Genomic DNA, 21,469 nt, shown 5'->3' with positions numbered 1-21,469 from the left:
GAAAATCTTCCCCAATGAGTCAAATATGAAGCCTGAGCTGAGAACCACCGGGCTTCACTAGTACTATCTGTCCCAGAATCACCTGGGGAGCGTCATAAACACAGGTGCCCTGACCAACTATATCACCCTCTCTGGGGGTGGGAGCCTGGCATCAGGGTACCTTTCATCAGATGCAGCTGGCCCACAGACCTACATTCCGAACCAACCAAAAGCTAGATGGCCCTGAGTTTGAATCCCCCAACCCTGCACTTTCTACCTACATGGCCCTGGGCAAGTCCTTTCACCCCAGAGTCTCAGTTTTCACACCTGGGAAATGGGAGTCAGGTGAGTCACACTGCTCAGCCTCCCCCAGGAGACTCCCAGGAAGAATGAGGTCCTTGGGACAGCATGGAAGCTGCAATTTTTCCAACCCAAGCCCGCAGCATTATTCCCGGAGGAGGTGGTGGTATTTGCTTTGTAGGCTGTTTTTTTCTCCCCCGGAAGTGGGCAGGTTATCAAGGAGTCACAAATGCACTTCAGCTATCGCCTAGTTCCTGCCCCTGAAGAAAGCTGGCAGAGAGAGGAGGAGATGCTTGGGACAATGACTCAGTTATTTCTTAGACAAATACTGAGGGCGGGCCTGCTTATATGCCAGGAGATGGCTAAACATCATTACATCCAAGACCAGACAGTGAGGTCCTCGCCCTATATCACCTCCAGGACAGTAAGCAACACACACACACACACACACACACACACACACACACACAGAGAAGTCGCTCAGTCATGTCTGACTCTTTGCGACCCCATGGATTGTAGCCCACCAGACTCCTAGGTCCATGGGATTTTCCAGGCATGAATACTGGAGTGGGTTGCCGTTTCCTTCTCCAGGAGATCTTCCTGACCCAGGGATCGAACCCAGGTCTCCCTCATTGTAGGCAGATGCTTTACCGTCTGAGCTACCAGGGATGCAAATAAATATATAAAGATAAATGGTCAAAGCTATGAGGAGAACAACAACAAAACAAGGAGCCTGGTGGGGAGGGGGAGGGCGGGTTCCAGGGTAGGAGGCACCCAGAGGTGAAGCAACACAGAGCAAGGTGATTGGAAGGCGGTTTGAATCCCAGCCCTGCCACTTACTGGCTGAGGGGCCTGGGCCATGTTACTTGGTGATGGTGAGAGTAAAGGAGATAAAGCCTGTGAAGTACTCAGGACAGTTCCTGGCGCAGAGTAAAAGCTCAAGCGATGACATTAGCAGTATTAACATTAATTCTAATGGTAACCCCAGTAACAAGTCCACCGTTTCCTGCAGACCCTGACATACCAAGCAGATGTTTCATGTCAAGACTGGCAAACTCAGGCCCACAGTCCAGCCGCTTACAAAATAGTTTTATTTGGACATGGTGATGCCCATTCATTTCCGTACTGTTCATATCTGCTTCTGAGCTACAGCTGAACTAAGTACTTGCAACAGAGACTGTGTAGTCTACAACTATCTACCATCTACCTCTTTACAGAAAAAGTTGGCTAACCCCTGCTTACATCAGACCTCATGACATTAAAGATGGTGATTCTTAAAGAGAGGAACTGGAGCTCAAATGCAGCTTCTTTTGGTCTTGGCATCAACACAGGGTCAGCCCTGCACAAAGATGCCCAGCCAAGGGGGCAGGTGGGGGCTGAAGTTCAGCCGGTGCCTGGACCTGGGGGGCAGGGGGCAGTGAGGGAGGGGGGACTGCATTAGCGGGAAGGATGCAGGGCCTTTCTCAAATTCACCTACCCAGGGGGGCCAGACACCTTTTTCTAATTAAAAAAAATTTTTTTTTCTTTTTGGCTGCACCACACGGCATGTAGCATCTTAGTTTCTCAACCAGAGCTGGAACCCATGCTCTCTGCAGTGGGAGCACAGAGTCGTAAGTATTGAACTGCCAGGGGGGTCCCCAGGTGCCTTTCTCCAACCTGCATAGAGACCCCAGTGCAAACTGTCAGGGTGTCAGACTTCTATGCCCAGGGGCCTCACAAATCCTGCCATTCCTTTGCGATCAGGCAAGCCTGGATGTGGATCAGGAATGAAACAGCCTAGGATGGAATGTTGCATCTCTAAGCCTTCCCTCTAAGCTCCTGCCTCCTTTCCCCCAAGTCCTTAGGAGGAAAGCTGTAGGATCTTATTTGGCGAGCTACTTTTTCTGCCCTCATCCTAAAGAAGCGATGCCCTCTCTTCTTGCTCTTTTTAGTTCTAGGGCCTGGTTGGAACTAACTGGGCTTGAGTGAGTCTGGGCAAAGCCTCTTTCCACTGCATGGATAAGTCCGACTTGTAAGCTGTTGTTACCATTCAGTCGCTAAGTCGAGTCTGACTCTTTGCATCCCCATGAACTGCAGCACACCAGGTTTCCTGGTCCTTCACTCTCTCTCTGAGTTTGCTCAGATTCATGTTTATTGAATCGATGATGCCATCCAACCATCTCATCCTTTGTCACCCCCTTCTCCTCTTGCCCTCAATCTTTCCCAGTATCAGGGTCTTTTCCAGTGAGTCGGTTCTTCACAGCAGGTGGCCCAAGTACTGGAGCTTCAGCTTCAGCATCAGTCCTTCCCATGAATATTCAGGACTGATTTCCTTTAGGATTGACTGGTTTGATCTCCCTGCTGTTCAAGGGACTCTCAATAGTCTTCTCCAGCACCACATTTAAAAGGCATTAATTCTTTAGCACTCAGGCCTCTTTATGGTCCAACTACCACATCCATACATGACTACTGGAAAAACCACAGTTTTGACTATACAGATCTTATTGCAATATTCAGGCTCAAATTGAAGAAAGTACAGAAATCTACTAGGCCATTCAGATATCACCTAAATCAAATTCCTTATGAGTATCCAGTGGAGCTGACAAATAGATTCAAGGGACTAGATCTGGTACACAGAGCGCATGAAACGTAGGTTGGTAATACTGTACAGGAGGTGGTGACCAAAAGCATCCCCAAGAAAAAGAAACACAAGAAGGCAAAGTGGTTGTCTGAGGAGCCCTTACAAATAGCCGAGAAAAGAAGAGAAGTGAAAGGCAAAGGAGAAAGGGGAAGATATACCCAGCTGAATGCAGAGTTTCAGAGAACAGCAAGGAGACTTGTAAGTAGCCAGTGAATCACTAAGTGGAGTTCTTCCCTGATGTCTTTTGTTAACATGGGTTTCACTTTTTCCAAGGATAATCCCTTATTGCCACAATGTTGATTTAAACAATGACAAAAAAAAAAATGTGTATTAATTTAAAATTAAACCCAGCCCAGACTGTTCTGGCCTGTCCCAATTTGGGGGGTGAGGAGGGTATTAAAATAAATGTTTAAGAAAAAAAAAAAAAAAGAATGAACCAACCTAGACTTATAATGCCGAGAAGGTAATGGCACCCCACACCAGTACTTTTGCCTGGAAAATCCCATGGATGGAGGAGCCTGGTAGGCTGCAGTCCATGGGGTCGCTAAGAGTCAGACACGACTGAGCGACTTCACTTTCACTTTTTACTTTCATTCATTGGAGAAGGAAATGGCAACCCACTCCAGTGTTCTTGCCTGGAGAATCCCAGAGACGGGGGAGCCTGGTGGGCTGCCGTCTACGGGGTCACACAGAGTCGGACACGACTGAAGTGACTTAGCAGCAGCAGCAGCAGACTTATAACGATAGTTTTGTAAACATATAGTAAGTGAATCACTATGACGTGTATCTAGAACTGACAGTGTTGTGGGTCAATTATACTTCCGGTTTAAAAAAGGACATGTAGACATAGGACTCCAGTTGGTTCTGCCGTTGAAAAATATTTACAATTGCTATAATGCTGGAAACACTAGTTAGTGATATAATTTAACATATGATAAAATTGGGAGGAGAGGATGAGGAAGGAGAGGTGGAAGTATTCAGTCTTGGTCTCAACATTTATAAATTTAGTGTTAGTCACTCAGTCGTGTTCGATTCTTTGCAACCCCATAGACTGTAGCCCGCCAAGCTCCTCTGTCCATGGGGATTCTCCAGGCAAGAATACTGGAGTGGGTTGCCATTTCCTCCTCCAGGGGATCTTCCCAACCCAGGGATTGAACCTGGGTCTCCTGCATTGCAAGCAGATTCTTTACCATCTGAGCCACCAGGAAAGCTGCTTTTGGGGGGAATCCCCTGGAGGTCCAATGGTTAGGACTCTGTGATTTCACTGAGGGCCTGGGTTCAATCTCTGGTTGGGGGACTAAGATCCTGTAAGCCACGCAAGGATCCTGGTTGGTGTAGATCAGCCCCAAAAAAACCTGCTTTTTTCTTTTCCTTTTCTTCTGTCTGTATTAGACAACAGATGGTAATTAAACCTACTATAGTAATCATTTCACAATATATGTATATGAAACCATCAATGTTGCACACCTTAAGCTAAATCACGGATGTATGTCAAATATTCCTCAATAAAACTGGGGGGTGGGGAGGGGAGAAGGCTGCATAAGTGGAGATGAATTCAACCCCTTTATACCCAACTGTGCCCAGATGGAGTCCTACCTGAGACCACCGGGAGTGACGACGGCCCAGGGGCAGAGATTACTGCTCACTCTGACTAGTACAAATTCTACCCTGGGAGAGTCAACCCCGCCTTCCCCCCAGCCCAGATGCAGGTGAGGCTGGGTCAGCAACAGGAGCATTTCAGTTTCTAAGCTGCAGCATCTGGGAGTGTCCCCAAGTTCCTCTCCCCAGCCCTGCTCCCTCCCCCTGGATCCAGACATAGACTTTCAGATCACACTGGGCGGACAACGGGTCCCATCACCAGACAAGAAATTACCTAATCTGGGAGCCGGTTTCTGGAAGTCCCTATCTGACACGAGAGGCCTTATGTGATAACATAATCAGAGGTCTGAAGTAATCAAGAACTGATCGTTAAAGAAGAAGAAAAAAAAAGGAGGGCTGCTGGCCAAGGATCCGAGCAGCACTTCATTCAGCTGAAACCAAGCAGAGCTTTCTGCTCTAATGCACAAAGTGGAGAAGGCAAGGATGTTGGCTTGGGGCTTATGGGCCTCTGAGACTAAAATAGAGGAACTGCTGTCCCAGGAGGAAGGAGGCTTATTAATGACCGATCCCCCGTTCAGTGAAAACGAGATTAACTCAGGTGAAGGTGGATGAAGAGGAATAAGCTGTTCATACAGAGGGAGCTGTTCTTTGGCATCTTTACCTGGCACGGGAGGTTTAAACTAATTTGGCACAACAGCCCCAGGTGCTGGTTCTGGGAACTTGTCCCCCATGACCTCACACAGGCCGCTCGGAAGACCCTGTGTGGGGCCCTTAGCCCTCAGCTCTTTCCATCAGAAATTCTCTGGGTGCCCCCGCCTTTCTGGTTTTGATTCTGCTTTTTAGTTCAGTTTTCTGCAGAGGACTCCAACTCGGCATGCCTAAATGCCCAGCCGTAAGAGATGCGTGAGCATCAGTGTGGCTCAGACCAGAGGTTCTCAAACCCCGCCTCATCACCAGCATCTGCGGGCCTGGGGGGTTGTTAGAAACAGAAAGGCTTGGGCTCCACCCAGACCGACTGACTCAGAAGCTCTGCGGGGCAGGGGGGACCCAGCAATGATCTGAGTTGTAACAAGCCCTCCAGGTGATGCTGATGCCTGCTCAGGTATGAAGGGCTCACCCCCCGATCCAGCCCTATGAACTTTGGTGACACTACACCACCCTGAACTCAGCGTTCCCATCTGTAAAATGGGGGTAGACTCATAGTTCTACCTCAACGCTGGGTTGCTGTGAGGATTAAATAAATTAATTTTATTAACACAAGGCTGCTATTATTGATTAGAACCACCCAAACGTCTGACAGTAAGAAATCTGGTGATACAGTGTGTGACACTGGTGTTCTTTGTTTGTTCTGCTGCTTCTCAGCTATGCAAATCTCCTCCAGGCTCAGGACCACAGTTTCTTCTACCATAGCACACACACCACGTGTGCTTTTCCCATGAACTTGTCCGTTTTCTTTCCTCGGCTTTTGAACAGGGTCACTCTTCGGGACAGCATTCCTCTCAACCTGCCTGGGCTCCGGTAATGGTGCCACCAGCCTCCTGCACCCTCCTTTCAGCCAGAGGGATCATCCGAAAGAAGAGGGATCTTCCAACCTGAGTGTGTCACCCACCTCCAGCTGAGAAACTTTCCCTCAGATTATAATTCCAAGTCCATATGGTGACACTCAATTCTACCCTTGATCTTTCATGCTCAGCTCCCTGGCTCCCCTAACTTAGCCAAGCAGAAGGCCATGCAGTTCCCAAACACCCACAGATTCCATCACACCGCTGGGCCTGTGGACATGCTGTTTCCACCAGCAGGAGAACCTTCCCATCCATCTTCCAGCCTTCTACCCTACTGGCCCGAGGCATCCCCTCATCTGGATGCCAGCTCTGGGGCCCTGGGCTGACTTCAGGACCACTGGCTCCTTGCTCCTCCATAGCCCCCAGCACTTCCCTGCCTGGGAACCCTCTATCCATCCCACAGCACTGGCTTATTGGCCCTCTGCCTCCTCCTCCATCTCTTCTTTGGGGTGGTCAAGGTCTGTTCATTTCTAGGTACTCAGAGCCCAGCAGAGCCCCTGGCACAATGAAGTACTAAACGGTGGAGAAAGGAATTAGAAATGGAGTTTCCCGTGTTCTCATTAACAGTCTATGCCCAGCAGTGGCCTCTGGGCTGCAAGGGGTAGGGCTGGCATGAAGGAACAGGAGGGGACTTCCTGGGGCTCCAGGGATATTCTGTCTCGACAGGAATTTGAGTTATCATTTGTCAGAACTCATCAAATGGGTAACTTAAGATTCAGGAATGTCACTATGTAATTTTACTTGAAGGAAGAAGAAAAAAAAAAAAAAAAACCCAAAATAGAACCATAAAGAGATATTGAGTTCTGGCTAATGATTCGCATGGTTAGGTGTGCGGATGAAGGATACTGGTGTTATTTCAAGGTCAGTTTTAAATACCAAAAATCTTAGCCGGCTGGCTGGCTAGACAGATACGTGATAAAAACAAGTTTAGCAAAATGTTAACTTGTAGGCAATCTAGCTGGCAGGTAGATGGCAAGTACTCACTGTATCTTCCAACTTTTCTGCAGGTTTGAAATGCTCCGTGTAAAATATTCCATATTTATGAAACAGGAATAAAAATACCTCTTCCACCAAATGAGCTGAGTAATTTTTAAGAATGTGCTAACCTGGTGCTTTTCCACCATGAACCAGCCAGGGATGTTGTGAAAACGAGACCCTGACTCAGCGGGACTCGGCAGGCCTGAGACTCTGCATTTCAAATGTGCATCTGTGGGGGTGCTGATGCTGCCGGTCCGAGGACCCCCACTGTGAGAAGTGGCAGTCGGGGGGGGGGGCGGGGGGGGAGGCGGTCCACTACCTGCCACATTTGCTCCTGATGCCCCCAACTGCCGATGGCAACCCTGACCCCACGCCCTAAGTGGTAGCCTCGGGGCCAGAAGATCAAAAGATCTGACCCTGGGGACAGGCAGGAGCCCCAGAAAGCCCCCGAGGCCTGGGCCCTAGGCCTGCATGCGGAGGGGAGCGGCCCCGCCAGGAAGCAGGGCCAGGACACGGCTCTGAGTCACACATCGGGCACGGGGCCAGCTGGGGAGGACGGCGCTCGGTGACTCAGCAGGGGGAGTGGGCCGGCACCGCCAGCCCCACCTGACCCTGGGCTTGGCTGACCACTCTCGCTGAGGACAGGCGACATGTGACGGCTGCTCGGAGAACGGGACAGGGACTGGGGCTGGACCGGCCCCACTTTCCGGCTCCACTGTGATGCCAGCCCAGAGAGTGACAAGGGGACAGCAGAGGTGTCACCTGACATGTCCTCCTCCCAGGTCACAGGCCTCGGCTCTGGGGTGGGAGTGGGTCGGGGTGGCGGGTGGTGGGGGGCAGCTGGCATCAAACTGAGCCTCAACCCGTTTTCAAGGATGGTACACTAAGGAGGAGTGACTCACTCCAAGTCAAATCCAAAAGTCACATAACTTGATCCCCAGTCTTCATCTCAGTCATGGTCGGCTGATCTGCCAACAGGATAATAAGCTTCCCTGGGGGCGAGAGGTAGAGAGTATTTTTCAAAGACAGCCAGGCATCACCTGCCATCTCACATGCTGGTCCTACAATGAGACCTGGCCACTCCAGGTCTAGAGTTCACTCTCTCAGAATACACACTCTTACAGACCAGCTGCCAGGCTGCAAGGAAGCCCAGGCAGCTGGGAGGAGATCACGTGGGGCCTTCAGCCAGGAGCCAGCACTAACCACATGACCTGTGAGCCTGGAAGCCTTCCAGCTGCTATCCAAGGGCCACTGCAGAAGAGACCCTCAGTGAGAACCACACGGCTGAGCCCAGCCAATGCCCAGGCCTGTGGAACATCCTAACGAAAGACTGTTGCCGTCCTGTGCCACTAAATTCAGGGTGGGTGTGTTAGGCAGTAACAAATAAGCCCAGCAGGGCACTGACCACATCTTTTCACACACTGCTGTGTCCCCAGAACCAAGCACCATATACAACCAATACCTAAGAATTATCTACTGAAGGGATAAAGGGACACAAGTGAAATTAAAGCCCAGGGTCTGCCTGCCTCCAAAACAAGTCTCTCCTCCTGTTACCACAATGCCATCAGACTGAGGCTCTAAGTCCCCAGGGTGGCAGGGCAGGCCCCACGCCCAGGAACTGCAGGAAGTTCAATGGGAGGAGGAAGTCAGCTCTGTGAGTCACCCCAGAGCGCACACACCCAGGAGAGAAGGGAAAGGAATTTTATCTGGATCCCAGAGGGGACCAGAAATCAGTAATTCCCCATAAAGCATCAGCAACAGTCCACAGCGAGCCTGAAGAATCGGAAGATCCGCACGTGGGCCTGTCTGCCTCCCACGGGCTCAGTTTAACCCCAGAGCACCCCAGGGTCTGCAGCCCCTCAGGGGGCTATGACTTGTTCCTTATGATCCCCAGCTCCACAGAAGAGCCTGATATCTACCCTCACCCATGCACATCAACATCGATCAACAGCAGACATGAGAGCCAGAGACATCTGAGCCTCTCCTCTGTGCCAGGGAAGGGCCGGATCCCCTGGTGCCCACGCATGGCTGCTGCCCTTGTGAACTTTATACGTACACAACACACACACACAAACCCACAAAAACACACAAATGCGCACATTCACACACATCCACATGCATACATGTACATGTACACACCTCACGCATACACACCTATGTGCATAAACACACATATGAACACACACACACCCACACACACTTTGCTAATTTCTCCAATCCAGCTCCTCCTAGAGCAGGGAGATGGCAGAACAGGGCCTCTCCTAGGATGTGACATGCTCCCCAGTTTCTAAAGCTCACACTGGAGCATCACTGCCTCCTCTGAGCTGATGCTCCCACCCAGGTCCTTTCATCGCCCACAAAAGCAGCCACAGCCTTTTGCTGAGGTCCAGGCCAAACCCCACAGAACCACATCCAAAAACTGCTCCTACTGCAATTTCACCCATTAGCAGCTGACTAACCATGAACAATGCATCAGATGATTGCTCCAAAGGCTACCCATCCCTCTTGGAACAAAATCCAAACAGTTCACCAGGCCCAGAAGTGACTGTCCCACCTCTTGGAGGCCATCCCCAGCCTCCTCCTGCCTCTTGCAGCTCCAGCTGCTCCGGCCTTTCCTGCTGTGATGGCAACATTCATGGCAGCCCTGCCCCAGGGCCTCTGCACCTCAAACCTATCCCCTTGGATACCTGCCTGGCTGGCTCCCTCGCTCCTTCAGGTCTCTGCTCCAGTGAGGGGGATCGGGTAAGGTGGGCTTCCCTGATTGCTTTTATCAAAACCACACACAACCCTCAACCATCATCTCCCCCTCCTTTCTTTGCGTTTTTCTTCACAGCTTTAACCACCACCTAACTGGTAGGATATATATACTTGGGTCCTGGGCTACTGTTTGTGCCCCTGCCCATGAAAACATGAGCTCCAAGTGGCAAGAATTCTGCTTTATTCACTGCTACAGCCCTGTGCCCAGGTCAGAGCCTGGCACTCAGCCTGGATGGAAGAAGGGAGTGCGGGGGAGGAGGAAGGGAAATGGCATGGAGGGAAGCGGGGAGGAAGAAAGGAGGAGGACCAGGGTGATGAACAGCCACGTTCCTCCCACCAACAGAAGAGCGGCCACCCTAATGGCATTAACGCTGCCACAACACTTTTCTAGAAAACCTGGACAGTTAAGAACGCCTGTGGAATTTCCTGATATTTAAATGTTCATTCGTACTGTCTAAAACCACTATGCCCACCAAATGGGCTGGAAGACACAGCTGTTTACAACTAGGAATGGGACACCCTCCTTAAGTACCCTCCAGCCACGTCTGCGGCTTGGTTTTTCCATTGGTAAAGCAGGGAGGAAGACGTTACCTATGGCCAAGTGTTTGGGGAAGAGAGGATGAGCTCCCAGGTGGACGGTACTGGCTCATATCAGTGTAAGCTATACTGTGTCTTCTGCACACACCCACATGCACACATGCGTGTCTCTGTGCTCATCTGTGATCACACTTACGGGGTCGTTGATGGTTTCGGAGAACAGGGGCGAGCGGTCGGAGAAGCAGGACAACACGAGCTGGATCAGCACAAGGCTAAAGTAAATGTAGAAGGTGACGTCGCGAAAGACATCAACTCGGGCATCCTGCACAGGAGGGGAAGGAGGAGAAGGAGAAAAGATCACTTTCTAGAAGCAGCTGCAGGGGGCGGGTTATCTTCCGGGTTATCGCCCCTTCAAGATAAAGAAGACAGGTGTTTACATCATGGTGTGGTCCACTCTGCCTGGTCAGGGCAGCTGACATGGAGAGGAGCCCCAGGCTTGGGAGTGGATCAGACCTACCTTCAAGGCCTGGCTCAGCTCACACTGGCCATGGCCATGGGGCTTGATCAGCTTACTTAACCTCTCTGTGCCTCAGTTTCCCCACCGACAAACAGATCAGTGGCTCTCAACAGGAGCGGTAACTTTGCCTTCCAGTGAACATCTGGCAGTTTCTGGAGACATTTCTGTTCAGGGGTGGGAGGGCTACTGCCACGGCCCCTCAACATCCTGCAAAGCACAGGACAGCCCTCCCCCAAAACAAAAGGAAGACTCGGGCCCCAAACGCCAATCCCTGCTGAGGCTGAGACACCCTGCCAGGGTGACTGTGAGATGGCAGTAAGATTATTCACGAAAAAGACTCAGTCCCCGACCTAGCACTCTGAAAACACGAACTCAACAAATGGCAGCTGCCATCACTATTAAAGACCGCTGAAAGGTACATTGTAGGTGCTCAATAAACGTTTGGTCCCTCCTCCTTGCTTTGCCTAATGCCAGCTTCCGATTAGCCCGAAGGCAGCAGGGAACAGCGGGACAGTCTGAAATGACCCGCTCTTCACGACTCCTAGGAGCAGCAACAAGGGCCACTTCCCAGCCAGAGTGACACCAACGCAACGTGGGAACTAGTCCAGGGCCCCCCAGGGGCAGTCGCCCTGCAAACACCACTCCCCACACGGCTGCATTCCAGATGAAACACACAGAGAGCAGACCTGCTCGGCTGTCACCACTGACAGAGGCTCAAAGTATGGTGTGCATCTGCCTGCTGCTCCTGCCCCTGACAGAGGCACAGACAAATGGGGCTTGGAGGAAAGAAGATTCTAGAACTAAGGTTGCATGGGGGGAAGGGAAATCCCCAGGGAAGAAGCTGGACCCATGTGGTAGCCATTCTCTGGTTCCCAAGGAAATGCATGGTTTCCATGCGAGAAACCATGGAACAGAAGGAACAGGCATCTCCCGGGCACTGCTAAAGGAAGACATGGAACGAGGTCACACTTACCTCTTTTAAGGCAGTCATGATTTTGGATCTCAGGATGGCAAGGGCACACAGTAGGGCTATAAGCCAGAAAGTGAGCATGATCCCTGAGGACTGGACTCCCCTCCTTCTCTCGATCTGAATTAAAAAGGTAGCAAGCAGCTGGAAGAGAAAAGCATGCGACAAGAGTTGTCAGGAGAAGGTCGGGTCCCCACGGCCTCCCCAGTCTGGGGCCTGGCAGATGCAGGGCCCAGAGGAGGGCTGCCCCCAGGACGGTGGTAGCAGAATGGCCTGGCTCCAGACCCAGCTCTGCTCTCGCCTCGCTGGGTGACCTTGGGCGTGTCACCAAACCTCTCTGAGCCTCTGCTGCCTCATCTGCAAAACGGAGTTGACAACAGTATTCATCTCGAAAGCCATGAGAATGTAACAAGATCCAGGAAGGGATGGAAAAGTTGGGGGCGGGAGGAGAGAGGGTGGCACGGGCAGGGAGCTCAGTTTATCACAGAAATCAGCACGCTTTTTCTTAAAGGACCAGAGAGTAAATATTTTAGGATTTGTGGGCCATGGAGATTCTTTCACAACCACTCCCATCTGCAGTGTAGCGTGAAAGCAGCCTCCCATGAGACAGGGAAGAGTGGTTATGGTCACCTGCCAATAAAACTTTATTTACAAAAACAGGCTGCGCGCCACCCCCTGCTTTAGAGAAGGAAGTCCAGCCTGATGCAGTGGGCTCGTCTGCCTCGGGCAGCAGTGGTAACCGCTCTCCTTTACTGAGCCTCTCTTTGCTCTGCCTCTAGGACGCACTCACCTGCACTGACTCAGTGCAACCTGTTTTCAGCCCCAGTTTGCAGATCAGGAAACTTACTCAACCTGCTACAGACAGATACATAGTTGTCTTCACGGAACTTCATTAGAATGACGGTGAGGGGGGGATTCATTTCCTGGTACCCTGAGCTATGACTTCCGTTTTACATGTGACTCAGTGATCGAGGAGAAAGAACGATGAAACCACTTTTCCTTGAAAGAAGGAGATGCCCCTGCCCTTCCGCAGACAGCCCTCTGAAGGCAGACCCCAATGCTGGCCACAGTCATGAACCCGACTCCCAAGGAGCTATGGGCACCCACAGCACTGCCCCTCAGCCCCCAGCTGCCAGAAACCTGGATGTCTGTTCTCATCCCCGGTCCTCTCGTCTCCTTCCCTCCCTGCAGCTCTCCATCAGCAACACACCTGGCTCTGCCACCAACGCCACCCTCAGTTGACCCACCACTCACTCTGGTCTCAGCCTCCATGCCCCTGGCCCAGGTGCCCCTGGGCCCCTACTGGCCTCCCAGCTTCCACTCTTGCTCACAACCCATTCTCACCACGCTCAGCTCTTAAATAAGCACAGCCTGCCATGCCACACCTTTCCCTTTAGGGTGAGGGGTTTTAACCCAGGGTCCATGAGGCTCTGGATAGAAGCCAGGGGGTCCATGAACTCGGACGGGAAACAATCATAGCTTCGCTTTCCCTCATCAGCACCACCAATGACAATGGAAAGCAACAAAGCTCAATGGCACCAGCAGTGCCCGGGGCTCCGTCACCACTAGAAGTCACACCCGAAGACAAAAAGCGAAAGGCCTCTCCTCCAGCTACCGTGGACGCTGGGCTGCTGTCTGGAAACTAAGGAGGTCTCACACCTGCTGGTGGACCCTGAGTTGAGATGCACTGATAAAGAAGCCCATATTTTTGCTGTTTACTCTTTTGCAAACTGTGATTAAAGATAACTGGTTTCCCAGCCCAAATGTCCTGCAACTGAAGAATCTATACAGTCCATACAATCAAACACACTGAGCAATTGTGGAAAAAAATAAAATAAAATAAAGGTCTTTGGAACAGCAGAGGCTGAGAAGTCAGACTCCAACTGCTCCAGCCTGCAGGGTTCCATGCACATGATTTTCTGGAAAAGGCAAAGTCACAGGGGCAGAAAATATAGCGGGAGTTGGGGAGTGGGGGAGGGCAAGGGCAGCATGAGGGAGGTTTCGGGGGGCTATGAATTGTTGTGTTGCTGTGAATCTCCATTGTGGGCATGGTGCTTACCTGACAGTATCGGTTTATCAAAGCTCATCAATGGTTCAAGGAAAAAAGTGAATTTTACCCTATGCAAAATAAACCTCAAGTAAAAACATAAATGGACCTCATTAAGATCTTCATACATACACATATGTGTGTATGACTGGTTTCCTCCACAAGCCTGTGTGTTTGATGATTTTAAGAACACTATTCTGAGACCAGACTGGCAAAGAAGAAAGGGGTGTGTGGCACAGAAAAGGTCTGGAAACCCAACTCTGGGACTGAAAAACAAGGCAAATCCCGCTCACCCTGCAGCTCAAGGTCCTTCAGAGTCAGCCCCCTGCCCTTCCAGTGCCCCTGCGCCCCTCCTCACTGCCTCTGCCCCAGCCACACTGGCCAACGCTCAGTCTCCCCTGCTCTGACCCCAGATCACTTGCATGTGCTGGTCTCGCCACTGGATCCTCCCTATCTCTAGCCCCTTCAACTTTAACATCCTGCTCATTCTTTACGCCTAAGTTCCATCATCCTTTCCTCCCTCCTCCCATCAAGACCAAACCAAATTCACCCAAGACACCCGTATTTCTACTGTAAGATCTTCTCATTTCCAAATGGCGGCCACTACTTACCATGGTGATGCCCAAGAGGGTTGGGCTGACCAGGAACACTGGGGCCAGGAGCTTGCCCATACTTCTTTCCCAGAAAGAGTAGAAGAGGTCTGCCCAGCAGACGATCCATAGCAAAAACCCCAAGGCCTGGAAGAGAAGTATGTGCACATCTTACAATGGACAGCCCTGGAACTTCCCCCAGCATCCCTGCAAAAAGCTCAGCCTCGGAGGAACCGGCTACCCCCTAACCATTGCCTGTGGTCTTCAGACACAGTATACATCCTCTGGGATCCAGTTAAGTCCTAGGCAGGGTGAGCCAGTATCCATGCCGTCCCATGCTGGTCTGTGTCTCCTCTGTACCCCAGCCATGACTCTGTCTGTCCTATTCTCCCCAGCACCTGAAGACTCAAGTCTCTGACTTATCGACATCCATGAACTACATGGGGGCCCTCACACGATGGCCATTCATCCAACAATATTAAGCCAACCAAAATTTACTGGGGCCTCCTATGCCACAGATGTGAAGGATAGAACGATGAATAAAACAGACAGAAGTCACTGCTTTCACGGAGCTGTGATTCCAGTGGATAGAACAGCCAAGAGATGAACCGAAAAATACACAGTATAACGCTAGAGAGGAATGAGTGGCGTGAAAAGTGAAAGTGTTAGTCTCTCAGTGGTGCCTGACTCTTTATGAAACCATGGACTGTAGCTGCCCACCCCCAGGTTCCTCCGTCTACGGAATTCTCCAGACAAGAATATTGGAGTGGGTAGCCATGCCTTTCTCCAGGGGATCTTCCCAACCCAGGGATGGAACCTGGGTCTCCTGCCTTGCAGGCAGATTCTTTACCATCTGAGCCATCAGGAAGAAGAAATAAAACAGATAAGATAGGGTGGTCAGAGAAGGCCTCTCCCATCAGGTGACATCTGGTGAAGAGCCAACGGTGACTACTTGAGGGAGAGAACAATTCGGGTAGAAGGCAAAGCAAGTGCAAAGGTCCTGAGGCAGAAATGTATTCAGCAGGTTCATGCCTGCTGTGGCATGAGCCGTGGGTGTGACAGGAGGTGGCTTAAGAGGAGCCTGGAGCCACATGAAGCTGGGCCACTGAGCAGACGTCCAGGTTTTACTCCCTAGGATGAGAAGTTACTAGAGTGTTTCTCAGCAAGGCACAGACAAAATCTTACAGTTTTTTAAAAAATATTTTTATTTCTTTGGCTGTGCCTTGCCTTAGTTGTGGCATGTGGGATCTAGTTCCCCTAAGGGATTGAGCTCAGGGTCCCCTGCCCTGGGAGCATGGAGTCTTAGCCACTGGACCACCAGGGAAGTCCTCTGGTTTACACATTAAAGGGAGAGGTTGCTCTCCATGAAAAGTACAAAGTGCTGCCAGAGGTCTAAGAGGAAGACACCAGATCCAGCTGAAGACAGGGGAGCAGACAGCATGGTGAGATGGGCTTGGAATGTGGTCTGACCAATGGTATCACAGGCAAGGGGACAGCTTTGGTAAAATCATTCAAGTTTACCTGTTTGCCAAGGGCTTATGGAAATCAATCTCGGGAAATGGGGCTTTAATAAAGGACAGAGAGACACATGCTAAGAGGAGAAAGTGGAATGCACACACACACACATACAGGATATATACATGCCCTTCATGTGTCTCCCCCAGAAAGCTCATTCTTACAAGGGGCATACCAGCACCTGTAGAGTGGAGAAACAGACTCACTGACCAGATGACCAAAATTAAGCCCATCAATGAGGGGCATATGGATACCACGTGACCTTAGATGTACCCCAGAGAAGGACCCCGTGGCCCTTTTGTAGTTCTCCAGCCAGACAGGCATTAGTGAATCAAACCGTGAGAACACATGGTCCCAAGAGCCCAAGTTGAGAAACTGACTCTAAATTAACTGGCCCATGTTCTCCAAATATGTCAGCATGATAAAAAAAAAAAAAAAAATGGTGAAAAGTTCTTCCAAAATAACAGAAAAATAAAGAAACAGTGTGACTAAGTGCAATGAATGACCCTGAATTGGGGGGAGGAGGAGGGGATGCTAGAAAGGACAAGCATCCTTGTCCCTTTTGGTAAGGGACAAAAGTGGAATATACATAGTAGTTTTTATTTTTTCTTTTAAAGTATTGTGTCCACGTTACATTTCCTACATTTAATTGTGCTGTTGTTACATAACAGAATATCCTTTTTTCGATAAAACATACACTGAAGAAGGGGCAAAGAGGCATGGTGGATGGTAGCTTTTCTCAAATAATTCAGAAAAAAATAAATACTGTGTGTATACGGAGAGAGCAAAGAGAGTAAGAAGATGCTAAAATGTTAAATGTGGCAGAATGTTAAAAATCGGTGACTATAAATAATGGGTATTCAGGGCTGAGGGAGTATTTAATATTATCCTTGCAACTTTTCTGCAGTTTGAAACTATTTCAAGATTAAAAAAAAATTTTTTTTTAATTAAAAAGACATCCTTGGTCAGGGAGGAAGACCTCCATATAATCTTGTGAGATAGATTATATCACCCCCACTGCAATCATGGGGAAACTGAGGCTCAGGGAGGTTAAGAAATTTGCTCAAGGAAAAAAAATTCTTAAAAAAAAAATTTCTTCCCATTTCTTTAATTTTGTATCTATATGGGATGGTGCATGTTCATTAAATTTACTGCGATAATCACTTCATGACCTATGTAAGTCAAATCATTGTGCTGTACACTTAAACTTAATACAGTGCTGTTTGTCAGTTAGATCTCAATAAAACTGGAAGAAGAAAGAAATTTGCTCAAGGTCATATAGCTAATAAGTGGCAATGCCAACATCTGAACCCACGTCTGAATTCAGAGCCCCAGGCTTTATTCACCACATTATTATTCTGTGTCCTAGTAAAAGGCAGTTCAGGGGAATTAAGCAGAAGGAACATGTCAGTTATCACAAGCAGTCTTCCCTACCGCAGCACACACCCCACCCCCCAATACGCACGCACATCATAATAAAACCCCACGAGACTTACAGTCTTGGCTTTGTTGAGATGTGTCATCTGAATGTAGCCCCGGTCATGGTGGGAGAGATAGAGGAAGTAGAAGGGGAAGCAGACCCAGAGGAAAGAGCAAGGCACCCACACGAGGACGGTGTTCTGAAAGCACTTGGTGAAGTCGGGGTTGCTGGTGTTCCACGTGACATTCCACTCCTGCGGACACAAACACAGGCCCAGGTAAACAGGACGCCCCCAGGAGTGTGGACCAGGGGCCTGCGTAGAGTTCAAAGCTACCTGCTGTGGGGTTTAGGAACTAGGATGCCCTCCCAGGCAGAACAGGCAAACTGGAAAGATCAGTAGCCAGAAAGACTTCAAACAAAGAATGACAAACGAAAGTTATGTCTCACCTTCCCTCACAGGTAAGTTCCTGAGACAATAATGGACAGGTTCCATTATTGTACAAAAGATGGAGACCACCACTTAAAGGAATCCTTAAGGGTATTCTCCTATAAATCGACTCATCCTTTAATCACATAAATCATGCCTACTTTACAATCCTGTGAATTAAGAGCTTTCTAATATTTTCTTCTTTATCATCCCTATGACCCCATATCACTGTATCAATGCATCAGTGATGGCATGACAGTGATCACATCATGATCACTTTCATCAGCACCATCAGCATCACTATAGCGGTCATCATCAGCACCACCATCTTTATCACTGGCATCAGCATCGCCATCATCCACCATCATCAGCACCACCATCTTTGTCACTGGCATCAGCATCGCCATCATCCACCATCAGCAGCATCACCATCAGCAGCATGACCACCAACAGCACCACCACCATAGATAATACCCAAATTGCAGTTCTGTGTTCTAGGCCCTATTCTAAGTTCTTTGTATGTATTATCTCCTTTAGTTCTATAATTACTTTATCATTTCTTTCTTAGAAGGGAAAACTATAGCACAGAGAGGTTCAGTGATTTGCCCAGTATCTCACAGTACCTACCCCATTATTTGGTAAGACCTGGAGCCTGACTCAGACTCAGGCAATTCGATTCTGGAGTTCCTGCGTTTAAGCACAAAGTTATCCTGGCTGAGAAACAAATCTGTCTTACTTTTATCTTTTTAAGAAGCCACCTGTATTGCATAAGAGACAATGCCAAATAGGTAAAAAGATAAACACATACATAAATAGAGCAGGTATTATCTGCCCAAGAAAAAAACTTCAACCAGTCTTCAGACTTCTGTAATGGAAATTTTAACTCAAGCCCTGATCTGACCACTGAACTGTTTGTTATATGACTTTGGGGAAAGGTATTACCCTATCCAGAGGTTTCAATTTCCTATCTCTACCATAATTAGGCGGGATAAAATTAGAGGTCTGAAACAGGTGATTCCCAGGCTGACTAGGCCCACAGAGATGATCTGCAGTTATTGTTGGTACTTTAAACATGCCTTTTAAAAAAAAATCTCAGTTTAGCTGCCAACACTTAAAAATGAGGAAATTTCACATAAAAGTTGGATTTACAGTGTCTCTCTAAAAAATAAAAAACCAGAAAGTCTGGCAGCACTGGGCCCAGATTTCCGCTTCACAGCCAGTGGAAGGAACTAGGGAGGAGCCAGTCTTTGGGTAAGGTTCATGCCGTCCAGCGGCCAGTCCCCGTGCAGCCCCCTCCCCACAGCACTGTCTCCCCACCACTGGATATCTGCTCTCCAGACACCTCTGATTTCAACAGCCTTCCCAGAATCAGATTAAGAGAGACCACCAAGGAACTCCAAGGAACCTGGATTCTTAAAACTTCATGCAAGCTTTAAAGCCACATCAAAGAACATTACAGAATAGAAAGTAATGGGAATAAGTGGACCATTTTACATTTGATGATCAATCAAAATCTATGTTCTGAGCTTTATAAAAGAGACCTAGATGTGTACCAATGCAAGCATACTTAATGCTACTGAGATGTACACTTAAAACTGGTTGCTGCTGTTCAGTCGCTCAGTCATGTCCAACTCTTTGCAACCCCATGGACTGCAGCACACCAGGCTTCCCTGTCCTTCACTATCTCCCAGAGTTTGCTCAAACTCACGTCCACTGAGTCAATGATGCCATCCAACCAGCTCATCCTCTGCCGCTCCCTTCTCTTCCTGCCCTCAATCTTTCCCAGCATCAGGGTCTTTTCCAGTGAGTAGGCTCTTCCCATCAGGGGGTCAAAATATTGGAGCTTCAGCTTTAGCATCAGTCCTTCCAATGAATATTCAGGGCTGATTTCCTTTGGGATTGATTGGTTTGATCTCCCTGCTGTCCCAGGGACTCTCAAACATCTTCTCCAGCACCACAATTCAAAACCATCAATTCTTCAGCACTCAGCCTTCTTGATGGTCCAACTCTCACATCCATACATGGCAACTGGAAAAACCAAAGCTTTGACTATACCGACCTTTGTCAGAAAAGTGATGTCTCTCCTTTTTAATACACTATCTAGGTTTAAAAATGGTTAAGATGGTTAAAGAAAAAAAAAAAAGGAAGAAGAAAAAGAAAAGACTTGACTTTAAAAACAGAGAGACAAAGATCTAGTATTAAGTAAGTACCCAAACTGGTTCTTCAGAGGTATAATTATTCTATGATATAAATGGTTATTTTTCCAGAACCAAGAACAAGGAATTATTGAAAAATAAACTTTAAAAGGTCAACACAGACAAAGGAATTTAGCTAGGAAACTTCTAGACACAAAGAAACCCTAAAAAGGACAAAGTTCATGCCTCTGTAGACTTGGGCACTTGGAAGACAGCCTTGGAAATAATTTACCTGATCATGGAGAGGAGTAGTTTATATCAAAGACTAATTATTTTAACTGATTTCACACCTAAAATTCTTAAGATGATGGTGAAAAGGGGGATTTAACTGTTGGTGGTTATTATAATCAAAGCAGATTCTGGCCAGAAAAAACTCATTCCAAAGGAATTTGCCTTTGTACTAAGAAAACAATACCGAAACTTAATATAGAATTATATATATAACTTCCCTTGTAGGAAGGGCTTCCCTGGTGGCTCAGCTGGTAAAGAATCTGCCTTCAAGGTGGGAGACCTGGGTTCGATCCCTGGGTTGGGAAGATATGCTGGAGGAGGGAAAGGCTACCCACTCCAGTATTCTGGCCTGGAGAATTCCATGGACTAAGTCCATGGGGTCACAAAGAGTCGGACACAACTGAGCGACTTTCACTTCACTTCTCTATGTCTATAAGAAGCTTGGTTCATATATGAGACATTTTAATCACCTGATCCTTGCCCCAGTTATTCCTTGACTGGACTGCTACAGTAGCTTGCTAGCCACACCCTGCTTCCAGACCCTCTGGGCCTCACCTAGTCCTCCCCACCACAGCCAAATACATTTTCTATCTTATACATCTACACATGCATCCAGATATAATTATCCACTCATCTCACCCACCATCCAGGCACCAAGTCATTCATCCATCTACCTATCTATCCACCCACCCACCTCCTCTACCCATGTACCCATCCAGTGATCCACCCACCCACCTACCCACCCACTGACTCATGCATCCATCCACCCACCTGTCCACCCAGGCATTCATCCATCTGTTTCTTCCACAATTTCTCCCGCCCCATTTCCCAATGTGTCCACTTGGCCTCTCTTCGTATTAATTTCCTTTTAATAGGTAACACATTTCTGTGCTAAACTTTCCCCAACTACCCAAAATGGTACACTGAAAAATAAGTCTTGCTCCCTGAACTCAAAGCTCTCCCTTCCTACCCCACAGGCAAAACTCCTATATTGCTAACAATATATCGTTATTCTTCCAAATATAGTTTATCTACTTTGTTTCCCCCGAAGGTGCCATAATACATACTTGTTTGGCACCTCACTTTTTTCCCCTTAATATTAGAAACCGATCTCTGTCAGTGCCAGAGATCTGCTTTATTCTTGCTAGTTTAACTTCATTTCTTTTGAACAAAGGGTAGAAGTGACAAGCTACCTCCCCCTCCTGGTCCCAGACTGGTCCCTCTCTCT

General features: G+C 48.7%; 1 protein-coding gene across 4 annotated transcripts in view; it reads right to left on the bottom strand.

Annotated features, from left to right (window-relative positions):
• Positions 1–21,469, bottom strand: part of ABCC1 (ATP binding cassette subfamily C member 1 (ABCC1 blood group)) — a 152,179-nt gene that overhangs the window by 86,029 nt on the left and 44,681 nt on the right. For all 4 annotated transcript variants that reach the window (XM_070779714.1, XM_070779716.1, XM_070779715.1 and 1 more), the window contains exons 2-5: positions 17,465–17,641; positions 14,475–14,600; positions 11,823–11,960; positions 10,529–10,654 (exon numbers count right to left, since the gene is read on the bottom strand). In XM_070779714.1, coding sequence (XP_070635815.1) covers positions 10,529–10,654; positions 11,823–11,960; positions 14,475–14,600; positions 17,465–17,641 — 567 coding nt within the window. The remainder of the gene's footprint in view (positions 1–10,528; positions 10,655–11,822; positions 11,961–14,474; positions 14,601–17,464; positions 17,642–21,469) is intronic.

The sequence above is a fragment of the Bos indicus genome, chromosome 25 (assembly GCF_029378745.1).
Source record: "Bos indicus isolate NIAB-ARS_2022 breed Sahiwal x Tharparkar chromosome 25, NIAB-ARS_B.indTharparkar_mat_pri_1.0, whole genome shotgun sequence".
Classification (NCBI taxonomy): domain Eukaryota; kingdom Metazoa; phylum Chordata; class Mammalia; order Artiodactyla; family Bovidae; genus Bos; species Bos indicus.
Note: the sequence above shows the minus strand (reverse complement) of the source record. Positions and strands in the feature narration are given on the sequence as shown.